This window comes from Melozone crissalis, unplaced genomic scaffold (genome assembly GCF_028551555.1).
Source record: "Melozone crissalis strain CALT ecotype California unplaced genomic scaffold, PUWL_Pcris_2 ptg000012l_1, whole genome shotgun sequence".
Taxonomy (NCBI): Eukaryota; Metazoa; Chordata; class Aves; order Passeriformes; family Passerellidae; genus Melozone; species Melozone crissalis.
This window is the reverse complement of record NW_026535790.1, coordinates 3,988,056-4,007,813: the sequence shown is the minus strand read 5'-3', so window position 1 is coordinate 4,007,813 and position 19,758 is coordinate 3,988,056. Positions and strand designations below refer to the sequence as shown.

The window sequence follows — 19,758 nt, the reverse complement described above, 5'->3', positions numbered from 1 at the left end:
ACTACAAAAATTAGAACATCTCTGATCTTGACTCTGAGACATTAGGTTTTTCTTCCATTTCATTTCCAGTTCTGAATATTCTGCTATTTGTATTAGATTTGGTGATTAATATGGATCTTATTGCTTCATATAATTTTTAAAAACCGCACAACTTCTGATTTATTCCACCTAAGGCTCCCATATCTTGACATGTTGCTGGAAGTTTTCTCATCAGGTGAACTGTGAGTTCTCAATGGTTAAGGTGAAAGCACTGAAATAAGCACTTCTGAAGGAGGAAAGTATTGAATCTATTATGTACACTGGAAAAACACTGTCTAGTCATCAGCTTTTCACGAAAAATCAAAAATACAGATGTTGCCTCCTCTAATGCAGTTGGGTATGTGAGGAATACAAGTCCAAAGAGCTCTGGACTGTGCAAAGCCACCTCAGTTTTATGTGAGATATTCTAAATACATTAACTGGTGTGATATTGCCCAGGATAAACTGATACAGATTCTGCTGGTATCACTTGCAGCACTTTGATCATGTAAACAAACATCAAAATTTGCATTAATGGAAGAGAAGCACTGCAGAATGAACAGTGCTGCTTTGCCCCTGATGTATTAAAGCCACAATAAGCTGAGTTGGAACAATTAAAATAATTTGTTTCCTGCTCATGGTGTTACTCGATTTGGACAGATACAGAGGAGATAACGGGATCAGAGAGGAACACAGATAACCTAAAGACAAAGTGATAGAGTAAATCACCACAACCACTAAATTCAAGATCTGAAACTGGTAGGCATAGAGGGGGATATAAATTATGACAATGCGAAGCAGTAAAAGCATTTGTGAGTTGATAGGGAATGAAAATTTAAATAAAAACATTTCCTGGCCTGCTCAGCCATAACAATGTTCTTTTGTTTGTATTCTTTGTAATTTAGCTGCTTGACAACTTCATTCAACCTTCAGCAGCAAACACAAGTATTGATTATCTCTGAGCATCCTAATGGCTGGAGACTGGGACACAAACCATAAAAGCAGAGTTTCTGGTTACAAGTGAAATTATAGTTTGCCTACAAGATTGCACAATAAATCAGAGAACAAATCAGCCAGCATAGGGCTCTGAGGTCACTAAAGTGATGTTGACACATTACAATAATGAGAACTTGAAACACCTCATGCCCTATTGATTTTTAAGCTGAATCATTGCCACTGCAGGAGATTACAAGAGTGTGTACTGGAATCATGGTCCACGTGGGAGACGCTGATGAAAAACACCAACAACTGCACCAAAATAGTTCTTTACCTGTATCTGTTATATCCCAAAGCCCTTCTCCCTTGCCCCCTCCCCAAGGTCTCAGAGTACAATTCAATCAATGTTTAGCTGCCTAACTTTCTCACTTAAAATAACTTTCCTTTCTATTTTCTTCTCTGCCACATTAGTTATGCAGATACATAATGCAGACTTGAACACTTTAAAACATCTCACAGAAGCTGCACATTAGAAAACCTAGGCTACAAGAAATGCTTTTTAATATTTCAAGTAGCTTTCCTGTTTTCACTCAACAGCAAATTATTCTGCGCTGTAAAAATAATTCCAATAATCACCGACTTATTTTCTCCACACAGTGGAGAATACATCATGTAAACACCAGAAGCCTTGCCACCAGCTAAAGAACAAAGATGCTTCTGGGTTTTTTTTCTCCTCTTACTTCCACTTGGTAGCACTGAGAACAGAGAGCTGTCAGAGGGGTGACCAGTGACACAAAATGATTACAGTCCTGTCACGACAAAAGGAGCAGTTATAATTTGCACTGCAGCCAATTACTTCAGGAACTCATCATTTTGCTTAAGGGGAGAAAATAATCCCTCTATTATCCCTTCCAGCCAGGAGGGCTCTTGCTATGTGCAGAGGTGCAAGCAGAGAGAGAGAAACTATTTAACTAGAGCCCCCACGGTAAATAAACTTTGAAATTTGTGGCTTGTTCTTGGCAATAAGTACTTTTTAAGCACAGCAATGGTGTTCTTAATGAAGCCTCACTGTTCATCAGCTGTCAAAGACAGACAAAAGAAAGGGCTAAGTTGGGCTAAGTGCAGGAATGGCTCTGTGAAGAACTAGGTAACCCATGGAGAAGAGAGGAAAGTTTTACCTCTTGATGCACTTCCCAGAGAAAGGGATTAGACAGTTAAATATATCCTAAGGATTAGCTCCTGTTAGGCTCCTCAGAGACATGTTTTAATCAGTGGCTCTGCACTTGGCATTTACTCCTTTAGGGAGGGGGGAAATTTTCAACTTATTTCTCTTCTTCCATTTGAAATTCAGTGCCATCAGCAAGACTCCAAAGAAAGAGGGAACAGAAGGGCACGGAATCTCAATTTATGGCAGAGCCCTATGCTTTTAATTCCTCTCAATTTCTAAGGTGTTTATCCTCAACCCAGCCCTTGGCGAGCTGTGATTCCCAACCTTCCTTCAATGAGGATTAGACAAAAGGGGAGCTGCAGCAACAGGCAGGGTTTTAAAGAGCAGAGGTATTTGTGTTTGTGCAGGTGTGTGAGGATGCACTTGTGAGCACACACATCCCCCCCTGCCACCCCCAGAGCACCTGCAGTTATTTGTTCTTGCCTCTCCTCTCCCCTTTTCCCAGCAGGTGCCTCAGTTTTTCCTCCTGCCCATGCCCAGTCTGCTGCTGCTGCTCCATCTCATTCCTCAGCCTCAAACTGCACCTGAACTGGCCCATCCTCTGCCTGATCCTCCCTGAGAGACACCCTCAAACAAATGAGACACATCAGCTCTGCTAAGCGCCACAAACCAGCAGCTCCAGCCATAATTAATGGGGGAAAACCATCCCCAGCAGGATCTCCTGTGCAATCTGGGGCCTGTGGGCAAGGCTCATTACCAACACACAAACTGCAGCTCCGGACAAGCTACCTGCCAAAAAACACCAGGCTTTTCTAGGAGGAAAATTTCATCTCTCAACAAAGCAATATGTTTTTGACAGCTGGAAAATAGCGCTGACATGAAATCCAATGAAGGAGATGCTGGGTGTTTGCACAGAAAGAGCAAACAGCAGAGGGTACAGCAGCAAACAGGACTGGCTGCAAAGATGCTGCAGCACTCGGAAAGGGTTTGAGAGAGAGAGCACAGAGATGTGGACAGGAGGAAACCCACACTAATTACCTACTGAGCTGCCTTGCTCAACCCTTGCTCTCAGGACACTGTGAACTTCCACAAAGAAAAGCAAATCCCACCCAGATTATTGATATAATCTGTTAAAACTGCACATTTCTCATATTTTATTTTTTCTCTATTATTTTCAATTAGAGAAAACATTATTCAGCATTCTCCTTGTAGTTTGTAACTTCTAGAGCATCAGTATCAGTAAATGTAACAAATCCCTAAGCTCATTTTGCTAACATCAATCTTAATTAATGGCATGGTAGAATTCATTAGACAATAATTTTCACAGCATTTGGTGCTGGGCAGCGTTAGCAGACAATCATATCACCAATTTCAATTGTTCATCAAAATACAAGTCAAATTAGGGGGAATAGTCTACTGAGTAAGAAAAGCCAATTTATTAATATCAAAAAAGAGCTTCAGAAATTTTTTACCATGCAGGTAGCATATAAATATATGGAAAATTAAAACGGCTACAAATGTGTTATTAAAATTCATATTCTGGGAGAAATACAATGGGAAAGAGACTGAATTTTGACAAAGAAACTGCCAGCACAAAAAATACTGCAATTTTTTCTCCTTTTTGTCAGTAAGAGAAAGTCTCAGCAGCATCTTCATAATTTCTAAACCTTATTTACAAGAAGTCAGGACCCCTTGGCAGAGCACTACAATCACTGGCATGTGACACCCTACCAGGAACTTTCCCTGTAATTTGCAGGGACAACACACCTGGTTCAGCTGCACAGAGCTTAGTCAGAATGAAAATTAGAATGCAAATTGTAAAGAGGGCCCAAGAGAACATCCATGGTAATGACAGAAGATCAAACTGGTTAAAAATTCCAAGATTCTTATACAAAGCCCAGAGAAATAACACCAAGGCTGCTTGGTTTTTAAAGGAAATAAAAAGCAGACTCAAAATAAATACCAACAGCTGGCAGAGAGAACTAGAAAACTCAGTTCTCAGAAAAAAAGGCTATGGGAATATGCAATGAAAATTAATGGAAAAGCAGAAGGATATCTCTCCTCCCACAAATTCTACCTGTCAGAATCTTGTTTAAACACTGCAGATGTAAATAATTGCAAGACTCATTGTCAAAGATGTGTTGCCAAACCTGGACACCTGAGGAAATGCAAGGAGTGCTCAAAGGGGAACTGCATTATACCCTGATGACTGAAACCTGCTGCCTTGAGGATCAAACTCATCCCCTAAACATTAAATCCAAGGTAAAGCTGCTCCCAGAGCCTGCTCAGCCCAAAGTAAAATAGATGTGAAATAAGCTCAGGTCTGAGCAAGGCACTGCATTTCTCTCTCCACGGTTCTTTGTCTTCATTTAGAAGGCAACACTGAAGGTCTTGGAGACTCTTCTTTTGGAGTGTTTTGGTAAAATTGAGGAGTTGTTTTTTTTTTTTTTTAACTACTCCCTGCTCGGTACTGAAGCAGGGCTGGGGTTTTCCTCTTTGCCACACGATGTCAGTGTTGCCGAGTGAAAATTGGGAATTTGCATATTTATCGGGACTCCAATAAAAGCTCAGACACTTTGCTCCTTTTAAGGCGATCACGGGACAACTTCACAGGGCTGAAGGATGACCCAGTGCAATCAATCCCAAACTTCCAGACTGCCCAAAACATGGAAGGATGTGCAGGATCCCCGCACCAGTGCCCACATCAGGATCCTCCTGTGGTTTGTTATCTCATGGGGATTGCACAATCCCATCTCTACCTCCCATTGGCTTCATGCGGATGAAGATCAATCCGTGTTATGTTTATAAATTTGGTGAAGAAAACGGATTATGAGAGCAAAACTTGAAATGTTCCTCAGAAGGTGCAATGAGCCCCGCTGTTCATGCCCACATCACTGGGGAATGCTCCAGTTCAGAGTGGGTAATTGGCCCATGGAGCTGTGCCAGAGCACAGCATTTCAGACCTGAATGTGCCATAACCTGCTCCTCACCCTTCAGCACACATCTGCTTTGGAGCCGTCACTTTAAAACATAAAAATACGCTTCCTAGAAAATTCACAGTGCTGCTGAGGCACAATCAAATTCAATCCTGGCTCTCAGTCACCCAAGCCTGGAGAGAGAATGGAGGCCTGGAAATAACAGGATCACTGTAAAATATATCCTTTATACCTTATAACTAAAAATCCAACCATATAGATTTTTTAGAACTGGATCTTTACTTGTTGCGATACCACTGACAAAAGATTCAAAGTAACTTTTCTTGAACACTTTTTTATGTCTCAGTCCCGTTTTTTTCCCCCTATAATCCCTTTGTATCTCTTACTAGCCCACACTGTGTCCCACATTTGGGGTATGGCAGGTTAAAAGTCACACTATGTCACCTTCTGGCTTCAAACACTGCAATGTGATTCATTCTGTGCAGCCTCAAATAAAAATCCTTCCCAAACGGGGGATGGGGAGAAGGTACCAGCAAAGTTCAGCTCCTGTGTGTGTTTGAGGCTGTTTAATTTGCACTAAAAAGCCCAGCAGATGTATGAAACACTGCCTGAGGTCTAATGTATACACTGATGTACCCAGACAGAAGCTTAAAACCGCAGGAAACGAGAACAGAAACATGAAAAACTACAAAAGGTGGATGCAAATGCTATTTTCCTTGCTATATCTGTCTCCCTCACCATCTGTATTGACAGACTTTTATTTTTTTAGCACTTCTACACAAAAAGAAATTAGAAAAGAAATGGTAATTGTAAATATTGAAGATGATGGCCATGCTGTTTCAAATCCCTTGCCCACTTGTTACAAGATGCTGCTGTGCATCTTATGTCTTCCCTGCTAACATTTCATGGAGAACCTCCATGAACATACGTTTGTTCTTGTTCCCAGCACTTTGTTCTGTCACTGTGACAGATGGCTTTACACTGAAGCATATGAAAATATTAAATTCTTCATCAACCTGTTGAAGTTTGAGATGCCTGTAAGTAATAACCGTCTTGGCAGCTATTCTTTTAATACAGATATTACAGAAAGCTATTTAGTGCCTCCATATCAGTTTGCTATTTGTCACAGACTATTCTAAAACTACAGCTTTCTTTGAAGTTGATTAATAGTTGCATTGTTTCACTCAAAATAATATCATTTCTAAGCAGAATATTATGTTTTACTATTTGTTTATCCAAAGGATGTTGAAAATTAATTTTAACATTGCAACTACACATAATAGGGGCTTGTGCTGTACCAAAAAGAGTGGAGAGGGCTCTGGAACTCGGTTCTCTGCTGTTCCTTCTCTGTCTAAGCACAGCAGCTGATGGAGCACTGTCTTCAAGATTTGAATCAGTTCTCTATAACAAAATATTCTATCCTGTGCCAGACATGTTGTTGGGTCTAGTAATGACAAAAAAACACCAAAAAAAAATCACAAAGCATGGTGAAAAGAGGGTGTCCAGCATGCTTTTCCTCCTCATAGTGCTCACATTGAACCAAGCAACTTCAGTTTCAGTTGTTAAACTGAACTTCCCAAGACAAGAACAACTGGTTAAGAGCACATCCTTTTCATTTCTATTATTTCCTCAGCTGGAGGGGTTTTTGACAAGAGGTTGCTGGCTCCTTTATGGAATGTGTAGAATACTACGTAGAAAATAGCACAGCAGAGCCTCTCTGGCTCCAAGGCACTCTTACACATCTCAAGTAGCAAAATAAAAAGTCTCAACTGATGTTGAGTTCTAATATGTTCTGTTTAATCAGTTTTTTATTAAAAAAAAACCCTTTAATGTTATGTTATTAATAGATGTGAAATCTGCACAGTACTCAGATGAAAAAAATTGCTTTCTATTAACGAAGCAAAAATATGTTTCCAAAAGTCTGTATTTTAAATGCTGAAGGCAATATTACAGGAACAAGGGGAGCTGGGGTGTGTACTATAGATGGTATAAGGGGTTATACAGAACCAATCTACAAAGACATCAATTCTATTATTATTCTACAATTACCTGTCTTGTCTCTTATTGAAAGGATTACCCAGAACTGCCATAAATACAGACCAGAGCTCCCACAAATTCTGACCAGAACTGCCATAAACACAGACCAAGGACTTTCTCAGAGCTCAGTGTCCATCCCCAGCTGAGTGTCCCCAGCCAGCACAGGGTGACAGCAGAGACACCCAGAGGGGAGCTGGGAGCAGGGCTTGAAGAGCTGCTCACCCCTCACTGCACTGCTCCTCAAAAAAACATCCAGGGTTTGATCAGAAACTTTGCAAAGTCCAGAGTTTTCCAAGCTCTGTTCCTAGGAAACACCTCTGATGTTGGTTCACTGCCTCACCCCATGGAGTGAGACAGCAGCAGGAGGTTCTGAACTTGGGTTAAAAAACCCTTTTGGTAAGAACATGAGAGATTCGCCTCTAAATGGGAATTAAACTTGGTATTTGAGAAAGATTTTCTATCTTAGAAAAACATAGCACTGAGAACAAGTTCTGTCAGCTATAAATCAATTCTGTAGAACATGTTTACATGTATAGCTGCATTTTTCTGGCATTGCTTCCCAAATCTTTCCTAAACGCCTCAAGTAATAGAAATCCCATAATCTTACTAACTCATCTGATTAAATATTAAGTATTCTTACCACCAGGAAGCCTTTCTAATGCCCAATCTAAACCTTCCTTTGTGTAATTTAAGCCCACAGCTTCCCAACCTACTCATTTCAGCCATGGAGGAGAAGAACATGACAATGGTGTTACATCCAATTACGTGTCAGAATTTGTTTCTTTAAGCAGAAATGAAGTTTTGTGTTTGCAGGATTGAAAGATCAAATGTAACATCTGTTACTAACTCAAGTTGGACCCAGGCACTTTCTACAACATTCAGGAAAATGAAAAGGAAATTTTTCAGTGGGGGAAAAAAGGAAAATTCCTTTTACAATGCCAAAGTGAAACATGTCAAAGTTGCAGTGCTGTCTGGCCCTTTTCTTCCATGTTTCCAGTTTTCTCAAAACATGGGTAAAATTTGGAAATTTGTTAAAATAACCAAAAAGGATTAACTAACTCTCCTCTCTACATTCAGTGAACTAACTGGCTGAAAAAACCTGCTTGGATCTAGATAGAATTTCACAGTCCCTGTGCTTCACAGACACAAAGCTTTGGGGGAATAAATGTATACATCCTGCATGCCATTCCTAAAGATAATTCCCCATAAGAACCTCAGCTCGCTCATCCATCTTTGTCTTCTGTTATCTTAATGGGCAAAACGCCCTTGGCTCCTCCAGTGGTGCTAAAACCTGAAGGAAATAAGAGGAGCCCAAGGCAGCTCCCTCTTGAGAAGGCACAAGATAATCCACCTGAGTCATACACTCGGTGCATGATCAGCTGGGGTTTGTAACCTCCACCTCTCTTGTTCTACAGCACAGCCAAAGTCAAGCTGCGCACCAGCCAGTGACTCACACCCCATTATTTTGTAATATTAGTCATTTAGCTGCTAATTACCACAAACATAAAAAGGTTTACTACAAACTCATGGAATAGGCTTGCATCATTTTCCATAGATGTATTTCAGAACTGCAGAAGCTTTTTCCATTTTATCCCAGTTGTGCTTCACTCTCAGTTCTGACCCGTGACAGCGTTCACAGGGGTCTTATGTTGAAGGAAGAGACTAGGATTTGACTCCATGTTTCCGAAGGTTTGATTTATTATTTTATGATATACATTACATTAAAACTATACTAAAGGAATAGAGGAAAATATTTCATCAGAAGGCTAGCTAAGAATAGAATGGCAAAAAATGATAAAGGTTTGTGTCTCAGTTCTCTGTCTGAGCCAGCTGACTGTGATTGGCCATTAATTAGAAACAACCAACATGAGACCAATCCCAGATGCACCTGTTGCATTCCACAGCAGCAGATAATCATTGTTTATATTTTGTTCCTGAGGCCTCTCAGATTCTCAGGAGGAAAAATCCTAAGGAAAGGGTTTTCATGAAAAGATGTGTGTGACACTGACCCCTGCTCTCAGCTGCTGTGGGATATCACAGGGTCCAGGGTAACATGGGCTGGAAGGAAGGAGCTGATCCAAGGACAGCCCTTCAGACCCTCCTGGATTCACCTCCCTGGAGTTCTCAGGCACAGCCTGAAGCATCTCCTCACAGCCCTTCCCTCACCCCACAATTCTCTTCTGAATCCTTGCCCCGCGTTTCCTCTCTCCCCACACTTGTCCCATGAGGTTAAACTGACAGGATAAATGCACAGAGCAATAATTCAGAGAAATTTACCCAGAGAAAGGATGTGAACCAAGAGCAGGCAGAGCTAATCAAGTCTTGAATGTATCAGCAGAAGTTTATGACTTTTATCTTTTTATGAGACAGTTGATCACACACACATATCCACACTTCAAGAAATTTGAGAGAGTAATAAAACTTTCCAGCAGACTTTGGCAAAATAAAAAACCTCATAACCTCTGCTGCAAAAAAGCCCAATAGGCAGCTTAGAGATCTCAAGTCAGCTGTGAGAGCTACAGCCTCAAATGTCTGACATCTTACAATAATAATTTTATAATCCTGATTATAAATCATGGCCAATATCTGTGTTCCAAGGTAAACTACTTGAATGCAATGCTTTTATTTAAATGCAAAATGTTCTAAGAGAATGTCTTAGATGCAAAATAAAGATTTCTAATCTAAATGATAACTAGGAAAGGTTGAAGCAAAATACAGAAATTAAAATGCCTGGGACAGAAACCTCAGGTCTGAATCAGAGCCTCTGTCATAAAAGACTCGCACAGGGAGCAGAGAAATCTTTTTTTCTTCAGGTTCCCTGAGCAGATGAAACACTGAGGTCATCTGCAGCATGGGAAATTTATATTTGTCTAACAAAGAAATATTTTTCAAGACAGTAATGACTTCTAACACTGGAACAGGTAGTCTGAGGAGGGAAGGGACCTTCCCTTCCTGACAGCTTGAAAGATGAACAGGATGTCAATAATCAGTGACACTTGACTCCTTGCAGGGAACAGGGCTGGACCCCATGGCATGGAAGAGTGTCCTCTGCATCACTGTTCTGAAAAATCCACACCAATATTTAGGACAAAGCCTTTAAAGTGACCAAAAAAAAATGTACATGGAAAAAAATTATACATTTTTATAATTTTCTTGCAAGCTGGGATAAAAGGAATTTTTTGCCTCACTGTAGCACAGGATGGAGTTTTGTTCTGCGCTTGCTCAGTTACATGTGGGCAAAAATGAACGAAAGCAGAACTGCCACACTGCCTCCCCTCCACATAGTGCCCTGCCCAGGCTGGAATGCAATCATTAATTAGTGAAACACTCTCACACAGACACGATGCTTCTATTAATTAGAAGAAATGTCAACCTACAAAAAGGCCTGAGCTTTATTTTTCATTGCCCAGTAGCTCATGGCTGCTGCAGGAAGAGCCCATAACAGCCATAGAGCATCACTGATGTTTGGTCTTACTCTTTTTAATGTTTACTTAGAGCAGGACCTGGCCAGTGCAGTTTCCCCTCCTACAGGACATGCAGGATTGCACAGGAGCTCAGTCCCTGTAGTGATCCCTCAGGTTTAGCTTTTCTATTTTTCAGGTTCTGTGCTACTTTAGTGTGTGGGTCTGGGTTTCACATGAGGGGATGCTGAGCTCTGTGCACAGAGCAGGGAGACAAAACAATTCCTGCTCCAGCTGGGACCAAGGACAAATGATCCAAATCTCAGCCCAAGAGCACAAACAACATGGAATGAAGAGAGAAAAACAAGCAGGGTGGGACTGCCTGGGCTAAAGCTGGAATGGGACAATGAACTGCAATATGGAAATGGAGCAGAACTTATAAAAGTGACAGACCCCGTGACTGGTTGGGCTTTTTGTGACCATTTTGGTTCATCTTGGGTGCGGCCCTGGCTGGGCTCTGGTGCTGCCCAAGGTGGATCAATTGGGGCTTTTAATAAATCCCTGCTTTATTCCTTAGCTCTGTCCAGCCTCTGCTCTAGCTCAGCCTTCACAGGGCATCAGTAGCTGCTGCCAAAGCTATCAGCATCCCCCGCACCCTCCTTTTAAAGCCTCATTTCACTGAATACCCCCAGGCTGGAACACTTTCCACAGCTGAGCTCTCCCCTGACCCTGGGTTCCAGCTCTAAGGACCACCCTCAGGTCCCTGCATTCAGAATGGGTGCAATCAATGAGCCACAGCTACCACAGGGAGCTGCTAAAACCTTCTGCTCTCGAGATTAAAATTGGGCAAACAGAACTTCTGCTAAGCTGCCACATGACTCTGCTCAATTTGATTTACCAGTTCTCATAAAACCACAGAAACTTGTTTAAGAGACTGTGACATCTTGAAAATATAATTGGAAGTATAGAAAATACAGTAAAATACCCAATGCCAATTCTTAATAGTTCCCCTTAGTAAATCCTTTCTTCCTGTTGTGTCTCAAAGAATGAGCAAGGATAAGAAAAAAGGCTCAAACTTTCAAATATGAAAGTCAAAATGAAATTAAGTTGCTTCCCACAGCCTCTCTGTTGGTACAAAGTTCAGCCTGCCACGATTGGGTTTTTTATTCTGCTGGCACTGGGAAAGCCTCACTGGGAAAGCCTGGGATGAAATGCCATTTGAAATGAGATCTGGTTCTGGATGATTTTGCTCCCTGGCACAGCAGTGCTGTCCTGCTTTTCCTGGTAACTGAGAGGATTAGTGCAGGATTACAGCCTCAAGTGGTGCTGGCTTAACCAGCAAGGTGGGAAACCAGGACACCCCACCACGGTTCCTCATCCAGACCTCATCAATAAACACTTGTTTTGAAAATGGCTGAAGCATTCAAATGAAAGCATGAGATTATTTTCATTCTCATTGCTCCTGCAAAATATTCCAAGAAAAAAACCAAACAAGTGGTTTGAGATTTCTCTGTGTCACAGCCAAACACCAAACCTTCCCTGCAAGTACAGGTGACAGCAGATCTGTTCTTCCATAAAATGCACCTCCTGCTCTTGTGCACACAGCCTGCTGCTATCACACACTGCAAAGCTGGGCCATGAGAAGGCAGCAGTGACCTGCTGTCCTCAGGAGTGCAGCCCAAGGACGTGTCCTGGCACAAAGGTGAACACTTCATGCTGACATGGAAACATAAAACTCACACAAAACAGTCCAGGAGGGAGCCAGCATGCTCCAGCAGGGCCTGAGCTAGATGCTGTGCTCTTGGAAGACTTGCTTCTGTTCTCCAAAGATCCTCAGGCTCTTAAATTCCCTAATGTAATCCCAAATATTCTAGCTTAAATTCCCAAAAGGATGCTGGCTTTGTTTAGAGCACCAGGTAACAGTGCAAGTCCTCAGTGCCACGTGTGCCTCTCACTTGGCTGTAGGAGGTTTTTGCAGTTAAAGAAGCCATCAGAGTCAGGTTAATTAGCAGTCAGAAGCAAGTCCTGATGTAAACTACAACTCATTTATCTGGAAAACAACCATCAAACATCAGTCCTGGGTTCCTATTAGTCACGGAATCAGAAAGGTCAGCCTGAACAAGGAAAACATTTAAGTTAAAAAAGACATAAACACCTGTCCAGGCAGCCGCACAGCACCAGCAGAATAATTCACATGTACAAGGTGTGGGAGGCTGTTCTCAGGGTTTCACATCAATCTCCGCCACAGGAGCAGTGAACAGAAAATCTTTGCTGGAGTTTTGATCAAGTTCAACTTGGGCCACCAGTCATCAGTGCCATGATTTACATCTGCTTGTGTCCCTCCCCTCCTCTTCCCAGCTAAACTTGCAGTAAGGAAATTTGGAATTTCCTTAATTAACTTAAATTCTAGAGAAATTAAATTCCAGAGAGGAAACCTTTTCTGAACATCAAATACATAAAAACAGAAAAAAAACAACCTAAAACAACAACAACAAAAAAGATCCTTTGGTCTTCCACGTGAAAATATTGATGGGATTTCTAATCATCATTAGCAAAAACTTATATTTCTTACATATTGAATATTGATTAAAAAACTTCTTTCAATAATTTATAAATATTTAAACAGTTTTTAATTATCTCTACCAAAATGCAGGTAATGAATGAGAAGCTGCCAAATTCCAGGCATCCAAAACAGAGGAAAATAATAGTTTTTCCTTCTCCTGAGAATAAAACCACTTAAATAAAAACTGTGGGAGCAAAAGGATTTTCAAGAGTTTGTGGGGTATGGAGGTATACCTTGTTTTTGTCAACACCTGACACAAAGGAACATTTTGAAGTTTTTATGTCTCAAATAAAAATACTGGAAGGATATTAAGTCCAGGCAGTAAAACTGGGCTCTTTGTCATGTTTAATTGCTCGAATTCATAAACTAGTTTTGCTGAATCTGGATGTTACTGCTGACTCAAGCAGTTTCTCCATTTTAATAGAAAAAGTTTGCGTGCCTCCACTCCTGTGAGACGAAAGCAATTTTTGAAATATTCCTGGCCATCAGTGAAATTTCTCTCTGCAGAAGACTCGTTGCTGTGCATGTAATCTGTAATTAACTACAGAAAAAAAAAAAAAAAAAACCCACAAAAGTCTCTGATTGCAACCTGGTGGTGGAAGCCATACTGTGCTCATTTCCAAAGACAATGAAGGGAATCACAGCCTCTGCAATTTAGCAGGGGTGAGAGAAATGGAAAGAGCAACAGGCATGGTGGGGACAAAGAGAAAGCAGAAATGCTTGCACTCAACTCCAATCCCACAAAGCAAACACATTCCAAGCTGAAGTTCAGCTAAGGTAGAAGTGGTGAGTGCACAAAGCCACTGGAGACAGCAACTTTGCCACGTTCCTTAACATCCCCACTGAATGCGTTACAAATAAAATAAAAATAAAATAAAATGGAAAAGACTTATTCCTACAGACAGAGAGCTCCACAGCTGCCATGATAAATTTAGAAGGAAATGCCACTAGAAAAGACTTTTGGCAGTGACACATTTATTTCTTTCCACTGTCTGCTATCTCACCCAAATGCAGTCCCACAGCACTTGGATTTTAAATAAAACGTATTTGTGATGCACCCTTTGAAAGGACAAGCCTGTGTTTCTCTCCCATCTGCTGACTGTGGATTTATGGCACTTGCTGTGTTCCAAAGGGCACCCCTGGGCACAGCCAGCAGCTGGAGATCAGAACTCCCGAATTCCTCATCTCCTCTCAGCTCAGCCCAGGAGAACACATTCCCTTCCTTTGGAACACATTCCAACAGAAATTAAAGGCAGATAACTCTGCTAGACTGATTTTCACCTAGATTGGACATATACCTATTTATGGCACAGTAATAGTTTTAAAACTTTATCTTCAAATAAAGTTAACACATTTCAAAAGTTGTGCTTAGCTCCTAGGAGATGCCATAAATTACGTCCCAATCTTGAAATATATATAAAGCCCCCAAAATTCTGAAAAAAATCTCTGAAATAACTGAGGCCCTCTGAAGCTTTTGTTCCTATCTCCAAACCCTAGGAAGGCACAATCCTGTGACACAATCCTTCCAACAAAAAGTCCAAAATCCCTATCACTGAACTCAACTGAAAGCTTGACTTTAGTAACTTGATTTTTACTAAGGAGTTAATAAATACACATTGCTTGCTTAAATTAAAATATGAAGTCAACTTCAGACAAGATATTTTCTACACTTAAAATTCCCTATGTATTTTTCCCCAATTTACTTTTCACAATTACCACCACCACAATAACTTATAAGCATGAGTTGACCACATTTCTCTCCCTTCTCCTCTTTAGGTTGATGCTTCTTCAGTTACCCCTTCAAACACATTTATCTTCATAAAATTAATTAAAATTTAATAGCAATATTTTTCCTTACCAAAGGTAAAGCCCAAACTTCCAATATTATTCTTGAGAACATTTCCTCTACACCTTTTCTACCATTTCATATGCCACCAAGTTGATCACTTGAACAATTAATTTATTACTTGTTCCTGGAAAAGTTTTCTGGTGTATGAGCAAAACTGAGATCCTATATGAAACTTCTACTACAAAAAGAATAAATTTGAACAATTCCATGGCAGTGGTGCTCCTGAAGTAAGGGGTTTGAGACTGGAAAGACTGAAGGTAACACCTTGAAGTACATCCATCCATTGTTAAGTTATTCTGATTTCAAATATTTACTCAAGTGGGAGTAGGCAAGAATACAAAGCTCAAACTTTCTCAAACTGTGCCTGGAAAGGATGCAATGAACTGTGCAGTGAACTCCTTGAGGTATCAGGGTGCTGGATGCAGAGAGACAATGAATAAATGGAACCTCCTGCCCACAGCTTCCAGAGCAGGCAATGGCAATGGGAGTTACTGTGTGCTCACAGCATCTCCAAGGACAAAAAATGCCAAAAAAAAAGCCAAAAAGTGCCAAAAAATGCCAAAAAAAATGTACTGCTTTGGGAAGGAGAGCTCCCAAAGGGATAATCAAACCTCTCCTAGATCCATGAGTTTAAAGGAATTAGAGCTGATGATTGACAGACACTCCCCAGGCACTCACAGAAAAACCCCCGTAAAGGATAAAACCCCAAAGTTCACTTTTTCCTTTTCATTAAATGATTCAAATGTGAAAAACTAAAAATTCTCCACAGCACTACTGCTCCTGCTGTAGACAAGGGAAGACTGGTCATTGAGTGGGAGTTTTTCTCACTCTTCAACCTTACTTGCATGTTCAAGAAACAGATCAACATCAGGAACATTGAATATCTTTTTTCTATTCATTGAATAGCTTTTTTCTTGAATATCTAAGAAAAAAGCTACAATGTATGGTCAGAATATCAAGACATTCAAACTTTATACCCATCTGTTGCTTCATTTTAGAAATACACAGGGAACTGATGTACTGCATGTAAACTGATTTTTCAAAATAATTCATAAGAAAAAATGCAAACTTTCTATGTAACACTTACATAAATCCTAATTACTTCTGCATTACAACCAAATTCCTTATCCCTACAGAAGTGACAAATACAAAGGCTGGTTTGGATCTTACTAAATTCCTCAGTATCCATCAAAATCAAGTACCTGAGGTGGAATTTAATATACAGCCCTGGAAGAAATGTGATTTTACGGTGTGTGAACTGCAGAGCCCAGCATTCCACTACTGGGCTGTGCCACAGTCTCCTCCATGTGACAGCAAGTCTTTCAAAAATATTATATCCCTATTAGGAGTCTGCACAAGAGTCCTTTTTTAAAAAATCTAGAGAAATCCACCTTCCCCACTCCCCTCAACATTTTTTTGCATACTTTGAAGTGTGTGGGTTTTTTAAAGCAAGAATATTGCTTAAGTCATTCAAAGTATTTAAATTACTTTGCAATTATATCCAGCTGGAAACCGATAGGCACTTTTAAATCCTAGTCTTTTATACCCTGTTCCCGCTTTTTTTTTTTTCAATGCAGACACATATAAATGGATTATTAACCAAAATTACCTGTGTGTTTAAATTATATTTATTAACAAAATGCTGCTGCTGTTATATCCCATGCATTTTAACAAGTACAGTAATAAAGCCTCCAAATACTCATAAATTGTGTTTTGTAGGATCAGTATATTATGCTGGTGACACACAGGGACCCTAAAGTTAAACAGGCACGCAGGTTGGTCAGGAATCCTGTAACCTGCCTGCAATAACAACCACCAGGCAATAATCCACCTGACAAACCCTTTCTAATGAGACTCCTGCTCCCTTTCGTATAAATGCTAATACATATTCCATCCGCAGAAAGCCAAGCAGATCTCTGAAGATGAAGTTCACATAAACTTGCGCCAAACACGGAGGGAGGATGGATAATCCCTCCCGCGCGTTGTTTGCTGCCGGCATCTCGCCGAGGAGCGCTCGCAGCCAGAGGAACACGCTGGAGGCAGCACCGCGGAGTTTGTGCGGCACACACCCGAGCATCCCTGGGCTCCGGGCCGGCACACAGCACAGCTGGGCCGGCATCCCCTTCATCTGACCGGTATCCCTTCACCTCGCCGGCATCCCCACACCTGGCCGGCAGCAACAAACCCCTGCACTCCCTTACCTGCCTCGCAGCCCGAAGTCTGTTCAGCCTGTCGAACTCACCGCATCTTCTCACCTGATCGACACCCCTGCACGCCTTCACCTGGCCGGCAGCTCCGTGCCCCTCACATGACCGACATCCCCCTCACCTGGCCGGCATCCTCACACCCCTCACCTGGCCGGCATCCCCTTCACCTGACCGATGTCCCCACACCCCTCACCTGGACGGCATCCCCCTCACCTGCCCGACATTCCCGCATCCCTCACCTGGCCGAATCCCCCTCACCTGGCCGATATCCCCGCACCCCACACCTGGCCGGCATCCCTTCACCTGACCGACATCTTCACATCCCTCAACCTGGCCGGCATCATCCCCGCACCCCTCACCTGACCGACATCCTCCTTCCCTGTCCGGATCCCCTCACCTGTCCCCTCAGGTGGGGCAGCCCCCATTCCGCGTGTCCCCGGCCCCTCCCGGCGGGCACAGCGGGCTCGGGGCGCTCCGGGCGCGGGCACAGGATGGATCCATCCATCCCTCCCTCCCTCCCTCCTCCGGCCGAGCCCGCTCCGAGCCGCCGCTGCCTCACCTGCAGGGCATCTCCCACGCCTGCCAGCAGCTGCCAGGGTTTCATGTTGGGCGGCGATGCGGGAGGAGCCGGGGCGAGCCGGGCGGCCCTGCAGCACCAGCGGGCACGGCCGCGTCCTGCCCGGAGCGCTGCGATGGCTCCGCTACGGCCGCGCCGCTGCCGGCGGCGCCGCGGGACGGGGCGGGTGAGTTTCCCTCCGCTGCTGCGCTCCAGGTGCCGCCGCGACAGCGCCGAGAGCCCTCGGCTGCCTCTGCCTTTTTCCCCTGCCGGGCTCGGCAGTGCCGGCGTTCGGAGGAGCGGGTTTGTTTTATTCGGAGATAAGAGCGGCTCCACGCCGGCTTAGCTAAAAACCACAGCCTTGTGGGAAAGCAAGGTGGGCACGGGAGAGGAGATTACACTCAATAATTCATTTGTGGAGCGATGGCTTAATGGATGGGCTGAATATTAGCTGCTTGTTAAAATACTGGACGTGGTGCTGAAGTTTGCAGGGGTTCGCTACTAGGATCAATCTTATGGTTAACATTTTGATTAAATGATGATTAATCTCTTGCTAAATTCTGAATTCCTTTTTGAATAATATTGCAGACTATGTCATTTTTAAGACAAAGACTGGCTGGAACTGAAACAAAGCCTGAAATTCTTGCACAAGAGATGGTAGTAATTAACCCATTTGAGGAGAAGAAGAAAAAGTTTCAGCTGAACATTAAAAACTGATCCCTTTCACTACACAAAAGCACTGCTAATGCCCTACCAAATAAGCTGCTATTTCAAAGTACATCTATGTATGCAACTGGAGTTACAATCTGCAAACAACCACTTGTGCTCTATTGAAAAATTCTCAAGAGGCTGCTCAGAGGACTTTTCTAATTCTGTAAGATGAATTTTCATACCACATACTCACTATTTCTCAAAAAAAAACCCAAAAAGTTTACTAAACATCTTCGAATATTTATCATTATTCTGCAATGAAAATCAAGAACAGTCTGATCTCTTGGAAAATAACTCAATATCAATAATTTCCTGTTTGTAAATACAAATACTTTCTGGCAGAATAGGAGAGACAAGGTTTACTTATATTCTGTGAAAACTTAACATATAGAAAATAATATTAAATTCAGGCTGTAATTTCATAGTGTTTTCCTTGTTTGGAAGTTTTTATTGTAGCCGTGCTCAACTTATTAAACTTTCTTCCTAGACAGACTATGGGACCATTAAGGCACCTTAATCACAATGAAGTGTATAATTTAAAAAGAGAATGTAGCAAGGGTTGGCCTGACCACTGGGCTTAATAGCCAGAGCATCTCAGAGCTCACACTGCCTCACTGTGTGGCCTTGACCACATTATTCATCACTTCAGTTTTCCCACTTGTAAAATTAGAATAATCCAACTTCCAGTGTCAGCCATCTCTGACTTCTCAGGAGGGCTCAAAGGATTAATGACCCTACAGTGCTCCGAGATTGAATAAACACTAACTGCTAAGGCAGAGCTAATATGTTTCAGGACATTAAAGCACTGAAATGTTAGAAATTCCAATTAAATCACCCTGTGTGTCAAAACATGAGTGAAGTAAAATACAGGGATTACTAAAATACCATCTTCTACCACTTACAATCAACAAAATACGATGGGTTGGCTTATTAGTTCTGTTATTTAAATCTGATTTTTTACCATATATTCCTAGCATTAAGGTCAGATCCATTAAAAATGCCACCAGCAGCAATTAGCACTGCTAATTTACACAACCAGGCTGTCCAGGGCAAGACCATTCAGAGTCAAAGCAGTCAGAAAACATCTCCATTACCTCTGGCCTGTTGTTTTGAGCTTTTGCAGCACGTATGGGCCTTCCATCAGAGGACCTGCAGTTCTGGCACATGCTGCATGTGGTTCTCAGTGCTGCTCTTCAGAGATCCCCATGCTTCACTCAAGTAATGAAAAAGAGTTTGAATAAACTAATTATCTCATTAGCAAAAAAGTAAGGGAGGCAGGGGGAAGCACTGGCAAAGCACACACTGCTGCAGAAAGAGCTGCTGCACTCACAAAGTTGTAAGAACAATCAAAATCAAAATAACGGTCTGAATTCCAA

At 42.0% G+C, this 19,758-nt stretch overlaps 1 protein-coding gene across 30 annotated transcripts in view; it reads right to left on the bottom strand.

Annotated features, from left to right (window-relative positions):
- The window catches only part of RBFOX1 (RNA binding fox-1 homolog 1), a 1,176,073-nt gene that overhangs the window by 587,968 nt on the left and 568,347 nt on the right, over positions 1-19,758 (bottom strand). For 2 of the 30 annotated variants that reach the window (XM_054271104.1, XM_054271107.1), the window contains exon 1: positions 17,675-17,755. The exons of the other annotated variants lie outside the window; for them this stretch is intronic. In XM_054271104.1, coding sequence (XP_054127079.1) covers positions 17,675-17,719 — 45 coding nt within the window. In that variant the 5' untranslated portion in view covers positions 17,720-17,755. Of the gene's footprint in view, positions 1-17,674; positions 17,756-19,758 lie in introns of those variants that run through there. 30 annotated transcript variants of the gene reach the window in all.